This window comes from Miniopterus natalensis, chromosome 15, assembly GCF_054644295.1.
Source record: "Miniopterus natalensis isolate mMinNat1 chromosome 15, mMinNat1.hap1, whole genome shotgun sequence".
NCBI classification, from domain to species: Eukaryota; Metazoa; Chordata; class Mammalia; order Chiroptera; family Miniopteridae; genus Miniopterus; species Miniopterus natalensis.
This window is the reverse complement of record NC_142095.1, coordinates 3,513,061-3,528,617: the sequence shown is the minus strand read 5'-3', so window position 1 is coordinate 3,528,617 and position 15,557 is coordinate 3,513,061. Positions and strand designations below refer to the sequence as shown.

Genomic DNA, 15,557 nt, shown 5'->3' with positions numbered 1-15,557 from the left:
CATGTTATAATGTTACTTGGCGTGGTTTAAATAAGCTGGCGCTGGCTGTGTGAGAGCCTAGGCCAAAGAGTGGCCTGGGTTTCTTCCTAAGGAAATGTCCGACAGCAGAACTGGCTGTGAGGTCAGCAGAACAGGAGGGAACCAGGCTGGGAAGCTTGAGGGGGTGGGGCCCTTCTCTGTTTTAAAGTGCCCTTGTGCAGCTGGAGCAGTCTTGGAGAAGCACTGGGGCGGCTTACTCATCTGTGCTGATGGAACACACAGGGCTGGGCACAGGCCTAGCTGCCTGGCTACTTGGGAATGTCCCGTGGGCCTGGCCAGCCAATTGGCACCCACCTCTGGAGCCTCTCCTGGTCTCTCCCAGCCCTGTTCATTCTTTTTTCTTCTTCTTCTTTTTTTAATAGCTGTCCTTAGTATTGTTCTTGAAATATATCGATTTCAGAGAGAAGAAGGGAGAGGGGGAGAGAGATAGAAACATCAATGATGAGAGAGTCATTGATTGGTTGCCTCCTGCATGTCCCCTACTGGGGATTGAGCCCGCAACCCGGGCATGTGCCCTGACTGGGAATCGAACTGCGATCTCCTGGATCCTAGGTCAATGCTCAAACGCTGAGCCATGCCCGGCCGGGCCCTGTTCAGTCGTCTTTACAGGTGGTTTTCCTTGACTGACTTTACCCAGAGCTCCATCCGGGCCCTCCCCTTTCCCCTTCACTGCTCCCCATCTGCCATGTATGCTCTCATCCCAGTGGTAGCTGTGGGATGGAGTGGGGTTAGGAAACATTGTTGGGTGGCCAGAGATCTAGGTCCACACCCTGGGTCACCTGCTGTCTACCTCTCAGGATGCCAATTCCTGCCCCACCCCTGTAAAACATCTCATGGTTCCCTGACTTCTTCATTAGGGCCTTACATCTTTGTTTTATGTATGTTTGCAAAACAGGAGCATTCAAACTTTATATGTTTATAGGTGGATGAGGCTATTTGCATATTTTACATAATTGAACGGAAAAAAATTTAAAGCACAGGTTTTTCAGCCAAAATATTGAAATAAGAATTTTTTTATACCTAAGAAAGATTGTAAAGGAAAAGTATATTTAGTGTTCTTTATGGATTTCAAAACTGATTTCTACAGATATTTTACCATTTCAGATGCTGGCTGTGTTTGCAGTGGATGGGTAGTGAATTTGCAGAGGATGGGGCTTCTTAGTGGTGTGTTCATTAGATGACGGTGCATCCTACAGTGGCTGGAATGTGGTGTCAGCGGAGGGCAGAGAGGAGGCTGAGGTGAGGCTGGTAGGAGTGCTGAGGGGTGAGCCACTCGGACCCGATTCTGCTTCTGCAGGCAGAGTGGGTGAGGACGTGGCCAGGCATGTCACTGGCATAAACCCCCAGCATTCTTTGAGCCCCATGGCATTAGTTCCCTGGGGTGAGACGTGTTTGAGTGCCAGCCCTGCTGTCTCTCTACCGTGTGGTCTTGGGTGAGTTGTTTGCCTTTTAAGCCAACCCATCTGGCAGCCCTAGTCTTCCCTGACTGCTCAGTGAGCCCCCAGAGAGAGGAGTTGGTTCCCTCAGGAATTCTGAATTGTACTTCAAGCCTATCACACAATTCAGGTGAGGACAGTTGTAATTTTCAGGTTGTGCAGTGACAGGAACACTTACTTCATGCTGGTGTCTCTTCTAGGTGTCGGCTGCAGGGAAGGAGGCCCTGCCGTCCTGGCTGCACTGGGACCCACAGAGCCACACCCTGGAGGGCCTCCCCCTTGACACTGATAAGGGTGTGCATTACATCGCAGTGAGTGCTGCTCGGCTGGGGGCCAATGGGAGCCACGTCCCCCAGACCTCCAGCGTGTTCTCCATCGAGGTTTACCCGGAAGACCACAGCGAGCTGCAGTCTGTGCGGGCGGCGGCCCCAGACCCTGGGGAGGCGGTGTCATCTGCCTGTGCTGCCGACGAGCCTGTGACTGTCCTGACAGTGATTCTGGATGCTGACCTCACCAAGATGACCCCAAAGCAAAGGATTGACCTCCTGCACAGGATGCGGAGCTTCTCCGAAGTGGAGCTTCACAGCATGAAGTTGGTGCCCGTGGTGAACAACAGGCTGTTTGACATGTCGGCCTTCATGGCCGGCCCAGGGAATGCGAAAAAGGTGGTAGAGAACGGGGCCCTGCTGTCCTGGAAGCTGGGCTGCTCCCTGAGCCAGAGCAGTGTGCCTGACATTCGTGGTGTAGAGGGTCCTGCCAGGGAGGGTGCTATGTCGGCCCAGCTTGGCTACCCTGTGGTGGGTTGGCACATCGCCAATAAGAAGCCCCCTGTCCCCAAACGCATTCGGAGGCAGATCCATGCCACACCCACGCCTGTCACTGCCATTGGGCCCCCAACCACAGCCATCCAGGAGCCGCCATCCAGAATTGTACCGACCCCCACATCTCCAGCCATTGCTCCTCCAACAGAGACCATGGTTCCTCCGGTCAGGGACCCTGTTCCTGGGAAGCCCACAGTCACCATTCGGACTCGAGGTGCCATTATTCAGACCCCAACCCTAGGCCCCATCCAGCCCACTCGGGTTTCAGAAGCTGGCACCACTGTTCCTGGTCAGATCCGCCCAACAATGACCATTCCTGGCTATGTGGAGCCCACGGCAGTCGCTACCCCTCCCACGACTACCACCAAGAAGCCACGAGTATCCACGCCAAAGCCAGCCACACCTTCTACTGATTCCTCAACCACCACAACTCGAAGGCCTACCAAGAAGCCACGTACACCCCGACCGGTTCCCCGGGTAACCACCAAAGCTCCCATCACCAGACTGGAAACGGCCTCCCCACCCACACGCATCCGCACCACCACCAGCGGGGTGCCCCGTGGAGGAGAACCCAACCAGCGCCCAGAGCTCAAGAACCACATCGACAGGGTGGATGCCTGGGTTGGCACCTATTTTGAGGTGAAGATACCATCAGACACCTTTTATGACAAGGAGGACACCACCACCGATAAGCTGAAGCTGACCCTCAAGCTTCGGGAGCAGCAGCTGGTCGGTGAGAAGTCCTGGGTACAGTTCAACAGCAATAGCCAGCTCATGTATGGCCTGCCCGACAACAACCATGTGGGCAAGCACGAGTATTTTATGCATGCCACAGACAAGGGGGGCCTGTCAGCTGTGGATGCCTTTGAGATCCATGTCCACAGGCGCCCACAGGGGGACAAGGCTCCTGCGAGGTTCAAGGCCAAGCTTGTGGGTGACCCGGCACCCGTGGTGAATGACATCCACAAGAAGATTGCCCTGGTGAAGAAGCTGGCCTTTGCCTTTGGGGACCGGAACTGTAGCACCATCACGCTGCAGAACATCACCCAGGGCTCCATCGTGGTGGAGTGGACCAACAACACGCTGCCCCTGGAGCCCTGCCCCAAGGAGCAGATCACAGGGCTGAGCCGAAGGATCGCTGAGGATGACGGGAAACCTCGAGCTGCCTTCTCCAATGCCTTGGAGCCTGACTTCAAGGCCTTGAGCGTTGCTGTGACGGGATCTGGTAGCTGCCGGTATCTACAGTTCATCCCTGTGGCGCCACCCAGGAGGATGCCCTCAGAGGCGCCGCCCACAGAGGTGCCTGATAGGGACCCTGAGAAGAGCAGCGAGGATGACGTCTACCTGCACACGGTCATCCCGGCCGTGGTGGTCGCAGCCATTCTGCTCATCGCTGGCATCATTGCTATGATCTGCTATCGCAAGAAGCGGAAGGGCAAGCTCACCCTCGAGGACCAGGCCACCTTCATCAAGAAGGGGGTGCCTATCATCTTTGCGGATGAGCTGGACGACTCCAAGCCACCACCCTCCTCCAGCATGCCACTTATCCTTCAGGAGGAGAAAGCCCCCCTGCCCCCTCCTGAGTACCCCAACCAGAGTGTGCCCGAGACCACTCCTCTGAACCAGGACACCGGGGGCGAGTACACGCCCCTGCGGGAGGAGGACCCCAATGCACCTCCCTACCAGCCTCCCCCGCCCTTCACGGCCCCCATGGAGGGCAAGGGCTCCCGTCCCAAGAACATGACCCCGTACCGGTCACCCCCTCCCTACGTCCCCCCTTAACCCACAAGCGCCTAGGTGGAGGCAGGGGTAGGGCAGGGCCCTGGAGACAACATGGTGTTGTCTGTGGAGACCGGTGGCCTGCAGACCATCGCCCACTGGGAGCCGACACCTGACCTAGCACACTGACACGCAGGGCCTGGACAAGCCCACCCTCTCTGGTCCTCCTAAACCCCAAAGCAGCTGGAGAGACTTTGGGGACATTTTTACTTTTATTTTTTGCCTAACAGCTTTTTGTTTGTTCATAGAAAAGTCTTCGCTGCGTTTTTGATGGCTGGCTCTGAAAGCACCGTTTGGAGTAGAGGTAGATGGAGGGAGCGAGGAACCGTGAATGAACTCGCAGGCAGTGCTGGGTGGCCTCCCGGCTCTCTGCGTTTTGCCTTTAACACTAACTGTACTGTTTTTTCTATTCACGTGTGTCTAGCTGCAGGATGTAACATGGAAAACAGTAGCTAAAGATTAAATTCAAAGGACTTTTCTTAAGGTTAAGTTTTTACATTTAATCTGCTGTTTACCTAAACTTGTATGTATAATTTTTGGGTGGGTATGGGAAATTGCTTTGCTAAAAATAAGCTCCCAGGGTGTTTCAAACTTAGAGAAGACCAAGGGACAGTATTTTTTATCAAAGGAATCCTATTTTTTCACACTACGTAAACTTGGTTGCTCTGATACCCCAGAGCCTGACTGGGGGCCTCCCGGCCCTGGCTCAGGGGCCAGGGCCCTGGTGCTGGGCTTGCTCTCCTGCTGTAGCCAAGGGCTGGAAGCTGGAGGGGCCTCTTGGGCCGTGGACATCCACCCCCCACCCCATGCACGCTAGCGGTTCACCACCAAGGGGTCTTCATTTCCATAGAAAGGGGACTCCAAGAGGCAGTGGGCCATGGCCCCCAACCTAGGTGCTCCAGGGTGGGCCAGCTGCTCATGGGGATACCTGGGGAGGTCGAGAGACTCGACCACATCAATCTAGTTTCTTTTATCCTTCTTCTGTGTTTTTCCCTCCTAAAAGGAATATCATGGTTTTTGAAACACTCAGTGGGGGACATTTTGGTGAGGATGCAATATTTTTATGTCATGTGATGCTCTTTCCTCACTTGACCTTGGCCACATTGTCCCAACAGTCCACAGCCCCCATCCTGACCCACCCCATTCCTCTTCTCTGGCGCTCCAGTCCCAGACGTGGGGCCTGAACGGCTGGGAAAGTCTGGTGGCTGGGGAGGAGTGCCAGCAATAGTTCATAGTGAAAATCTGTGGGCTCTCAAAGCTAATTTTTTACTAAAGTTTTTATACAGCCTCAAATTGTTTTATTAAAAAAAGATTAAAAATGGTGATGCTTACAGCAGTTTGTACAAGCTCTTAGTGTTGATTCCATGGAACTGACGGCTTTGCTCATTTTGATTCCCCCCCCACTTCCTTTCCTAATGGTTTAAATTCTGGAATTACACTGGGGCTTCTTTTGCCTTTTTTAGCAGAACGTCCGTCCATCCGCATCTCTGTCCCATGACTCAGGGGCGCCCCCCTCTGCTTTGATTCTCCTTTGGAAGAAACCATTTTGAGCATGACTTTTCTTGGTCTGAGAGTTCTTTGGGGGACCTTTTAGGGAGGAATGCCTTTTGCAATAATACGATCGAGGGTAGGTGGGTGCACCCAGACTCCCTTTGCACACCAAGCAGCCACTTCTAAGCCATATAGACCTTTCTGCAGAGGGTTCGTGCTGCCTCAGGAGGGAGGGCCAGTCCGGGGGGCCTCCACCCTGCCCTCCAGAGGGCCTTTCCCCTTGCGCCTTCTCCCACAGGGCCCAGCCTCTCCCCTGCCTGGCCCCAGCGGGAACTCGAGTGGGTGGTGCCCAGGATGGGGAGCCTGCAGTAGATGGAGGCTCAGCAGACCTCTGGTGACTGGGCCTTGTGCCTCCAAGCCGATCCAAGCCGGAGTTTTCCCAGTGCCCCAGAGCCAGGAGCACAAGTGGGGTCTGACCTGGTGAGATGATTTTTGATGACCTCATCAAAAAATAAACACTTCTCAGTGTTCCAGGTGAGGGCTCTGAAAGGCCTTCCAAACAGCTCAGTTGCCCCTAGCAACCCCACCATGGGGCACTGCCTGCAGAAATGTGGCTGGCCCAGAATGGCCTGTTGCCATAGCAGCTGGAGGCACGGGGCAGTGAACAGAATAACAACGGCAGCAATGCCCCCGCAGCAGGCGGCTTCCCGGAGTGCGGGCTGCGGATGGCCAATGGCCGATGAGACAGCGTCTCACGTTCAAGTGTTCACAACCACTGATGTGTTTTTATTTCCTTCTATATGATTTTAAGATGTGTTTTCTGCATTCTGTATAGAAACATATCAAACTAAATAAAAGCAGTGTCTTTATTACAATGCCATTGCCTCCAAACCTCTATTTCCCTGGCCTCTACACATTCTAGGACTTGAGGGGGTGGGGCTGGGCGATGGGACCCAGGCAGACCCAGTCCAAGGTGGCCTTTGAGATGCTCACCTTAGGGCCTCCAAGAGGGTGGGTGTGTGCTCCAGAAGTTATGCCAACACATGAGCCCTCCTTAGCACTTCTGCCTGAACCAGCTGAGACCAAGTCTCAGTTTCCTCATTGGGGGAGGTGGCAAAAAAATCCAGTGAAACTGGGTGGGAATGGAGGGTGGTGGGAAAGGTCCTGCCACAGACTCTCTGTCCCAGAGTACGTCAGCCCCTGCAGGTCCAGGACAGGAGTCCCTCAGCCTGGGTCCCTGCAAAGATTAGACTTAGGGATTCTTCTGGCTGCAGCTCCACCCCAGCTCCTGCCCCCATTGCCTTGTGGGCTTGGGGCTGGCCAGTCTCCCAGATAGTCTCAAGGCAAGTTTGGCCTTGGCTTTGGAGTGGGGAGAAGGGAAAACCTGTTTCTGGCCAAGCTGTTCTGCCCTGGTTTGGCTTATAGATTCTGGGAGTTTTCCCCTAAGTGCCCTACCTGAGATGGACAGGCCAGCTGGGTAGGCTTAATATGACTTACTGCCCAGGAAGGGCCGGGTAATCCTGGGACACTGCCCAGGATGTGGGAGGCAGGGAATGTAGCAGCTGTGTCTTCTGAAGCAGGATCAGAGGCCATTGGTCACGGAACAGCTAGTATCTCATCTGGGCTCAGCCCCACCCCCACAAGGTCCTCACCATCTTCACCTATAGCCCTTGGCCACTTCTCTGCTCACAACCTTCAAGACCCCGATATGGTCCCATATTGGAGCTAGAGCTGAGTCTCAGAATGGGGGACATGTTGAGGGTCAAACAACTATTTCTGGAATACCACACTAAGTGCCAGGAAAGGCTGTCCCCAGTATGTGTTCAGGGACACATACTCCTAGAAGCAGGAGCCCAGGAAATGAGGCTGCCCTTGCTGTACTGGCTTTAAGAAGTTCTGCTTCATGTCTAAAGTGAAGCCACTGGATTATGAATGGAATCATTACCCTGAACTCTGGCAAAGGGGTCCCTGGTTTCAGCAGAGAACAGTAAGGCCAGCAAGGCAGGAAAAGAAGCCCAAGGGTCTCTGCCTCTGCCCTACTCCCTTCTGGGAATGAGTATCTGATGTTTGGCTTTGCAGCCCGCAGGCCCCCAGCATTCCTGCCAGGCGTCTGTGACCTCTTCTTGGTGAGCATGGGGACTGTTTACTCAGGTCTTTTGACCTGGAGAGAGGGTGATGGAGGGAAGGGACATGGTGGGGGATTCTGAGATACCCAGGACTGGAGGGGTGGTGGAATTGGGATAACAAGTTACTCCCAATATACAGTGTGCTTGCAAAAAGGGCAGAGAAAAATTCAAGTGAGGGTGAAAGAATTTGCATTCTCCCGAGCCAGAGCTGTTAGCTGGGGAATATTGGGGTGCCTAGAGCTCCTGGCCAGGCTCACCCTCTAGAATACCATCAATTTGGTGGGGACTAGAGGCCCCACACAACTTGCTCTATTGCAGCCATCAGCCTGGCCTTCACCTGCTCCCAACTGGCTGAAAAAGCTGCTAGGAGAGCCCTTCCCTAGCTTCTCGAAAGCATGGAAGGCTTCACTTAAGCACCAGACTTCCCAGGAAGAGCTTCATTCCTCTGTATATTACTATACCTCAAAAAATATCAATCAATCCTGGCCGGCATGGCTCAGTGGTTGAGCATCAACCTAGGAACCAGGAGGTCACGGTTCGATTTCCAGCCGGGGCGAGTGCTGGATTGTGGGCTCGATCCCCAGTAGGAGTTTGCGGGATGGTTTCTCTTATCAGTGTTTCTAACTCTCTATCCCTCTCCCTTCCTCTCTCTAAAAATCAATAAAAACATTAAAAAAGCCAACCCAATCGGCTGATGACTTCCGATTCTCCTGCTTTGCTTGCCTTCTTGGTCACCATCGTGAGGCAAGATGACTGCGGCCCAGAGAAGGCAAGGGTCCAGGTCCTAGGCTAGTACAAGGCAGATTCAATTCTAAGTGTGATCTAAACACTTTATATTTTTATTCTTTTTTCTTTTATTGATTTGAGAGACAGAAAGGAACATGGATTTGTTGTTCCACCTACCCATGCGTTCATTGGTTGATTCCTGTACGTGCCTTTACCAGGGAACCTGGCTTATTGGAAGAATGCTCCAACCAACTGAGCTACCCAGCCAGGGCTAAACATTTTAGATTTTTTTTCTGATTGTAAAATTTTGTTCATATTGTGGAGTGGCAAAGAAGTATATGAAGCCCCCACTGAGGACTGCTGGGTACCATTTCCTTTATGGAGACCCTAGAAGACCCAGAGAAGATAGGGCAAGATATTCAAACTGGGGGGGGGGTTCCCATCTGCTGGGGGTGGGGTGCTCCTGCAGGAGAGGCCCGCCTGAGGGCAGCCTGGGGCAAGAGCAGCACGGAGACCTGGCCACTGGGGCTCTCAGTAGCCCCACTGCCCCCAGCTTTGGTGGAGGTCACCTGGAGTCTTAGCTGGGGTGAAGCGAAGTTGACTTGTTGGTGTCCCTGTTGCAGCCTCCTTGCGGCCAGGCCAGTGTGCTGTTGGGCTGGTTCACCGCAGCTCTCCAGCCAGCTGAGCCCTGGGGAGACTGGATCGCCAGCAGCTCTGGGCCGAGAGGAGGGAAGTGCCCGCGACTCCAGCAGGTGGCGCCGGAGGCCGGAGTAAACCCGCCAGCGGCGGGCTGGGCTGACAGCAGGACTGCCGGCAGGGTGGTGTAAATGGGCCCGGCTTCTCTTGCCCAGTCACCGCGGCCCAGTCCCTAACGACAGAGGGATGAGTGTAACTGGGGCTCCGAGCCTGCCCTTTGCCTGGACGTTGTCCATCAGGAAGGGAAGCAGGCAGGGGATAGGAGAGGCGAGTCTGGGGCCCAGGTTTCTGGAGGGCTTCACTCCTGGGGCTCCTCCAGCAGACCTCCAAGTGGGATGTATGTAGGCGGGAGTTACTAAGGATGGCACTCTGCGCACTCCATCGCCTTAGCTTTGTGTGCCTCCAGGCTTCCTGCGGTGGCAGCCAGCGCCTGGCCTGCACACAGTAGTGCTCAGCGCCTGATGGATGCTCCCCAAGCCCCCCCTTCCTCCATCCTGAGAACTCCTGAGGGCATAGCCTAAAGTACTGTGGGTTCTGGGGGACTGTGAATGGAAGCCAGGCATCTCCAGCTGCGTGACCCGACGTCCCCGTAGTCTGTGCCCCTACGGGAAGACATTTGGGACTAGAAACAGAGGGATGGGAGCAGATGATAACTTTCTTTGGGTCGACCCTGGAGTGGCAGGACCCTGATGCCCAAAGGAACACCTTACCCATAGCTGTCGCCACAGCCTTGGGCACACACTAGGACATCAGGGAACATCCAGTTGGCAGCTGGCTAGGGTTCCCAGGGCCAGGTCTGAGGGTATGGTTGCCTTTTGTTAGGTGTCAGCAGCCTCAGGCTGTAGAGGGCAAAGCCCAAGCCTGGAATTTGCTGAAATGTCTGGGAGCTCAGGTCAGACTAGCTCTCTTTCTAGGATCACTCCCCTCTTCACTTCCCACTTCCTTCAGCATGTCTGTTGCAAAAGGTCTTGGAAGAGAAAGGTGAAGGAAGGGGCTGGCTCCAGCTGAGGATGGCAGGGGAGGAGAGGTCCTGCTAAGAGGTGGCAGCAGCTTGTCTCAGGTGTGCCTGCAGGAGAGGACCAACTTTGCCCTGGATGAACTCTCTCTCAGGGAGCACATGCCTGGTTGGGCTGGGCAAGGAGATGGGTTTGGGGAAGGCTGAAGGGGATGGAGTCCTGCTCTTATTTGAGGACTTCATGGTGTATATGAGTGAACATGGGGGGTGAGGCAGCTCTGTCTTGTGTTCCGTAAAGTGATTAGAGTGCAAATGCAAGGCTGAAGAGGCATCCACTGTGACCCTAATGGCTCTGAGGCAGCTACTGCTGTGTCCCCCCTGCAGTGCCCTGGGTCCCAGGCAGCACCTCAGCTTTCTGCTATCCCCAGCTTCCTCTGAGAAGCCCTGAGCTAGGCAGAGCTAGGAGAGGGACGTAGCCACTCTGTGAGCACCAAGAAGATCCCTGGAGAAGGTCAGGGGATGGGGGTAGGCTTGGCTGGAATCAGCAAAGATGGGGGAAGGGCTCAGCTGAACACATGGCCTTTCTGCTCTCTTGGTGGCAAATGGAGGATGTCCTTTGCTCAGTCTTACTATCCATTCTTCAGTCTGCACTGTCAGCAAGACCACCTTCCTGGAAAGCTGATGCCCATGCCAGGCTTCCCAGCTGGAAGAGTTATTAATATAGAAAGAGCAGTGGCAACCCAGATGTTGCTGCCCAACCGGTAGCTGCTGCTACCCAGCTTGGAACCAGGGGGTGGGTGGGGGAGCCAGAGAAGGCTCTCAGACAACCCTGATGATGCCTGAGTGTGGCATCAGCCCTCACTGCCTGGTCTGGTGATGCTTTGACCACACCCACCACTCTGGGGCAGGGCACCAGTCCTGCATAGAGGTCCAGCCGTCAAGCCCTCCAGGTTCAGGGCCTGGTTTGAGCGGCAGTTAGGCAAAGGCCAGGCTTGGAGATTGCAAGCTCAGTGAGGGGAGATTAGACTCAACAGTCTTGGTTTCTCCTGCATCCTTGGGGCCTAGTATCATGCTGTCCTTGTCCTAGGGCTCAAAAGTGCCAAGTTTAACTGAAATTTAACTTTAACTGAAGTTACTCATTCTAGCAGAGTGAGCGACTAGAGAGGCCTAGCAGAGGCCTAAGGGACTGTAGGCCTTTCTGTTTGCCATATGGGTTTTGATTCACCATCAAAGACCCCACCCCATTCTGCCCATCTTTCCTGGAAGGCAGGAACTCCTCGGTGGCTCCTGGAAACTTGCTGAGCATGCGGTCATGACAGAGCAAACAAGCCCTGTCAACAATCTACTCTCACGAGGACAAAGATGAAGCTCAGTGGAGAGGGTGGCTATGGCACATGGCCTGAAATCCCTGGTGGTCAAGGGTGATTCTCGGTAATGTACTTGGGTTTGCAGTAGTAGAGCTACAAAGAGGTAGGGCCCCCCTCTAAGAGACTTTCTAAAGACGTGTGGAACTGGGTCTTATGGAAAGGCTGAGCAGGCTGCCTCTTCCCCTGGACTGTCCAAGTCATGTCTGAACCTCTGTTGTCTGGGCTGGTTAGAAGAGGGCATAGGGCATGACTTTCTACTGGGCCTGTTCCCCACACTCTCACCTCCCAATCCATGGATCAGAGGTAGGTGAAGGGAACTCCATGGGAACTGGGGTCCTAGAGGGAAGGATTGCAAAGGGATCGAGGTGGCATTTTCTAGTTTATGGGGAGTGATTTGTGTGCCTGTATCTCCTGCAAGCAGCTCCTTGAAGGTGCGTCCTGGTCTTCGCTGGGCCTGGCACGGAGTGGGAGTTGGATGGCGGAAGGAGGATGAATGAGCATATGCGTGGGGGAGACAGGCAGCGGCAGCCTGGAGGCCTGTCAGGGAAGTGCAGAGGGGCAAGGAAAGCAGCATGTTTTGACTAGGATGCTTACAACTTGGAGAAACTGTGGCTTCATTATTGTTTCTTGTCATAACAAACCTTTGGGAGCGCATAACTCTAACAGCAGTGGAACTTAATTAGCTTTCTTGCGAGCAATGCTGGGTGGTGGGGTTAGGCTGGTAGTAAACATTTCTGATGGTTTTATTTTACTGGCTTTTCCCCCCACATAACACAAGTAAAGATCTTCCCATTGCAACACGAAAGGAATTACGGAGATAAGGCATCAGGCAAATTCTATAGCTTCCAGCTTTATTCCCTTTTCCTATTCTACCATCTCCACGAGGATCCTCATGGAACCTAGATGTGCACAAAGAGTCACCAGACATTTACAAAGAGGAAACACAGCGAGGACCATCATAACACAGGCAGAGGCTCTCATCACCCCAGGCAGTCAGCGAGTCCAGGCGTCATGGAAGCTCCATCTCCGAGGTTGGGAGTAGCGGCTGAGTGCATGGGGAAAGCCCGGTCAAGGTCTGTCCATCTGCCTGCTATCAGTGCTCACTGCGATCCCTGGATTCTAACTCCGGGTCAGGCTGGAACGGCAGGCATCCTATTGGTTACACTTCTCGTCATTAGGAGAATTAAATGGGTTTGTAAAATGCGTTTACTCAAGTTCTTCTACACGGCCATGATTTATGAAGCCAGGAAGACTTTGGAATATAGTCTGAACCTTCTAGGACATATTCTCCCCAGGAAAGCCCAGGTTTGTGTGAGGAGACACGAGGCATCCTGAGTAGTGTGCACTTAAGTCTATACAAGTGGGGTAAGGGAAGGTCACTGGGCGAGCTCTAGGGTTAGTGGAGAGGCAGCGCAGCCTCGCAGCTAGACGGTCCCTGGGAACCAGGCTGGAGGCCTCCGAGAAGTATCGGCTCCTCTTCCCCATCTCCAAGGTCACCGTCCGGGCCTGCTGAGGCTGCCTTCCAGCTGGCTTCGGGCCAGACACACCCTCCACCTTTTCACGGTCACTTCCCGAGGCTCCTGTCTCGCGGGACCAGGCCTCAGCGTGAATCCCGGGTGGTTCCCATCACCATCTGGATAAAGTCTTCACCCCCCAGTGGCCCCCGACACCCTCACAATCGGCCCCATCACTCAGCAGCCTCTGTCTCCGTCCTTTCGTGACCTTGCGCCTCTGAACACTCTGTTCATTTGCCCTCCAGCTCCCGAAGATCCTTTGAGACCACACCTGGGTGGCTCCTCTCTGGGGCCTGTCCCCACGAAGCCTGCCCGCTGAGACACTGCGGTGACCCAAAGGCGAGCTCCCACGCCCGCATTCCCTGGAGCAGGGGGCGCGCTGACGAAGGGCAGAGCAGGGCAGGGCACGGCGCCCCCCGCCCCGGGCCCTTTCTCATGCTCTGGCTCCGTGGGACGGTCCCGCCAACTCCCGCTGGGCTTCAGGTAGCACCGCGGGCGGCGTCGGCCTCAGAGGGCGCATGCGCTGGCCCCCCGCAGGCCGTTTCCCAGCGACCCCGCCGCGGGCTCCCGGATGCGCGTCCTCACGGACCCGCGGGAGCGCGCGGGGGGAGGGGGAGGAGCGTGTGCAGGGTCGGGGCGCGAGGGGGCGCGTGCGCATGCGCAGCGGCCGGCGGCGGCGCGAGCGGAGCAGGGAGATGGCGGCGGCGGCGGCGCCGAGAGCGTGAGCAGCCGCCCGGGAGCCGCCGGCCCGGGCTCCGAGCGACCTCGACCCCGACCCCGCCCGCGCGCCCGCTCGCCATGGGCAACGAGGCCAGCCTGGAGGGCGGCGCTGGCGACGGGCCAGTGCCGCCCGGAGGCCCCGGCCCCGGCCCCGGTCCGGGCCCCGGCGCAGGGAAGCCGCCTTCAGCACCGGCTGGCGGCGGACAGCTCCCCGCGGCGGGCGCCGCGCGGGCGTCCGCGGGGCCGCCGGGCTCCGGCCCCGGCCCAGGTCCCGCCAGGTAAGCGCGCGTCGCGGCGCCCGGGGGGTCGGGAGCTGCAGCCCGTGGCCGGGCCGGGCCCGCGTCCCCGCCGCCTAGCCTGGCCGTGAGGTCGGACTTCCGGCCGCGCTCCGAGCCCAGCCCGAGGGCGGGAGCCGGTGGTCGCGCGGAGCCGCCCTCCCGCTCCAGCCCTGCCGCCCCGGCCTGGCACGGCGGTGAGAGAGCGCAGGGTCCGCCGGGGCTTGCACACCGTGACTTCGTCATGAACCCCAAATGTGCTTCCCCCCAACGTCGGGCTCAGGAGGGGCTTATGTAACTGCAGCCTGGTCCTCCGCACTGGGGAGCAGTGGGATGGAAAACGTCCTCCCTGTCTGCCCGTGTCTGCATGTGTCCATTGTGTTGGGTTGGGGAAAGAGCACAATGGGAGTGGCTGTCAGGGAAGGTAAGTGTCAGATATGGAAATAGTTGGGCCGTGAACTTGTTCATGCGCTTTCCTGTGGCATTTGGTGGCTATAGTCATCTTTGGAGGAAGGGAAAATGCCACTGGACACCAAAAGGTACTTACTGGGGCTCAACAATGCTAACAGGGCCAGGTGCTTTCGCCTAGCTTTAGTGCAACACTTTGGGGTGAAGCAGAAATGCTACTGAATCATCCAGCACCAAATATGTGTCTGTTGTCTTATGACTTGGATTTGCCTCAAACCAGTGGAGACGCTGAAACCCACGTCCAGTGCTTTAAACAGAACATATTTGATCAGATACCATGAAACCAGCCTGCTTAAAATGTGTGCCAGCCGAGGTCCTATAAAAACAATCAAGGGGCAGTGAGTGCAGTGGAAGGGTATACCAATACAGTAAAATCAGTAGACTGAAAGCTCAGGAAAGCTGCCGAGAGATGGCAGGGTGAAATGGAAGGCATTATCTTTACACCAAATAGCCCTGGGGAGTTGCAAAACCAGAGGGTGCTTCCGGCTCCATGTGAGTCTGCTGATAATGTGGCTTCGGCTTTTCTGTGTGGGAGCACATAAACTGTGAGGGAACATAATTTTTGATTCTACAGCTGCCCAGCTGTGCCTCTTGTGCATGTATTTCTTCAGAAGTCATTTCTTAGACAACCAACGGTAATGAAAGGCTCTTAGTAGCCTGAAGCCTGCCGCAGACAGGTCAGCCCGTGAGCATCCCTTTTAGAGGGGGCTTTGCTCATTTTACATCAGCTATTACAGTAATGCAGTTGGATGGCATGCGATTCTTAGTGCTGCAAATACTGTCCATCTTGCTGCGTGTTGAGCTGCTGTTGGAGTTTTAGCATGAATGAGGCTTACCCGGGCTTTTAAAGCTCTCCCTCCAAGGGAAAACGTCTAGAGCTGAGTGGAAAAACACCTTGGTATTCTGTGTATGGGGAATTCGACATTTCTCTTCTGGTAACCAAACAGGCTGCTTCGCGCTTAGTTTATCTGATGTTGCAGAGCTAAGTGTATGAAATTTTGGAAAGACTTGGGCAGCTCAGAGGCACAGGAAGGAGGCTGGTGTCTACTGCTTATATGCCTTTCCAGTGTTTGATTTCTACCCTGCCTATGCATTCTGCTACAGGGTAGACTCACAAACTACTGTGGGTCAGGGGAACCACGGG

General features: G+C 55.3%; 2 protein-coding genes across 8 annotated transcripts in view; both read left to right on the top strand.

Moving 5' to 3' along the window:
• The window catches only part of DAG1 (dystroglycan 1), a 46,877-nt gene extending 40,436 nt beyond the window's left edge, over positions 1 to 6,441 (top strand). For all 7 annotated transcript variants that reach the window (XM_087824740.1, XM_016202875.2, XM_016202871.2 and 4 more), the window contains one exon: positions 1,676 to 6,441. In XM_087824740.1, coding sequence (XP_087680866.1) covers positions 1,676 to 4,078 — 2,403 coding nt within the window. In that variant the 3' untranslated portion in view covers positions 4,079 to 6,441. The remainder of the gene's footprint in view (positions 1 to 1,675) is intronic.
• A 7,307-nt stretch (positions 6,442 to 13,748) lies between these two features.
• Positions 13,749 to 15,557, top strand: part of BSN (bassoon presynaptic cytomatrix protein) — a 66,876-nt gene continuing 65,067 nt past the window's right edge. The window contains exon 1 of the mRNA XM_087824564.1: positions 13,749 to 13,948. Coding sequence (XP_087680690.1) covers positions 13,749 to 13,948 — 200 coding nt within the window. The remainder of the gene's footprint in view (positions 13,949 to 15,557) is intronic.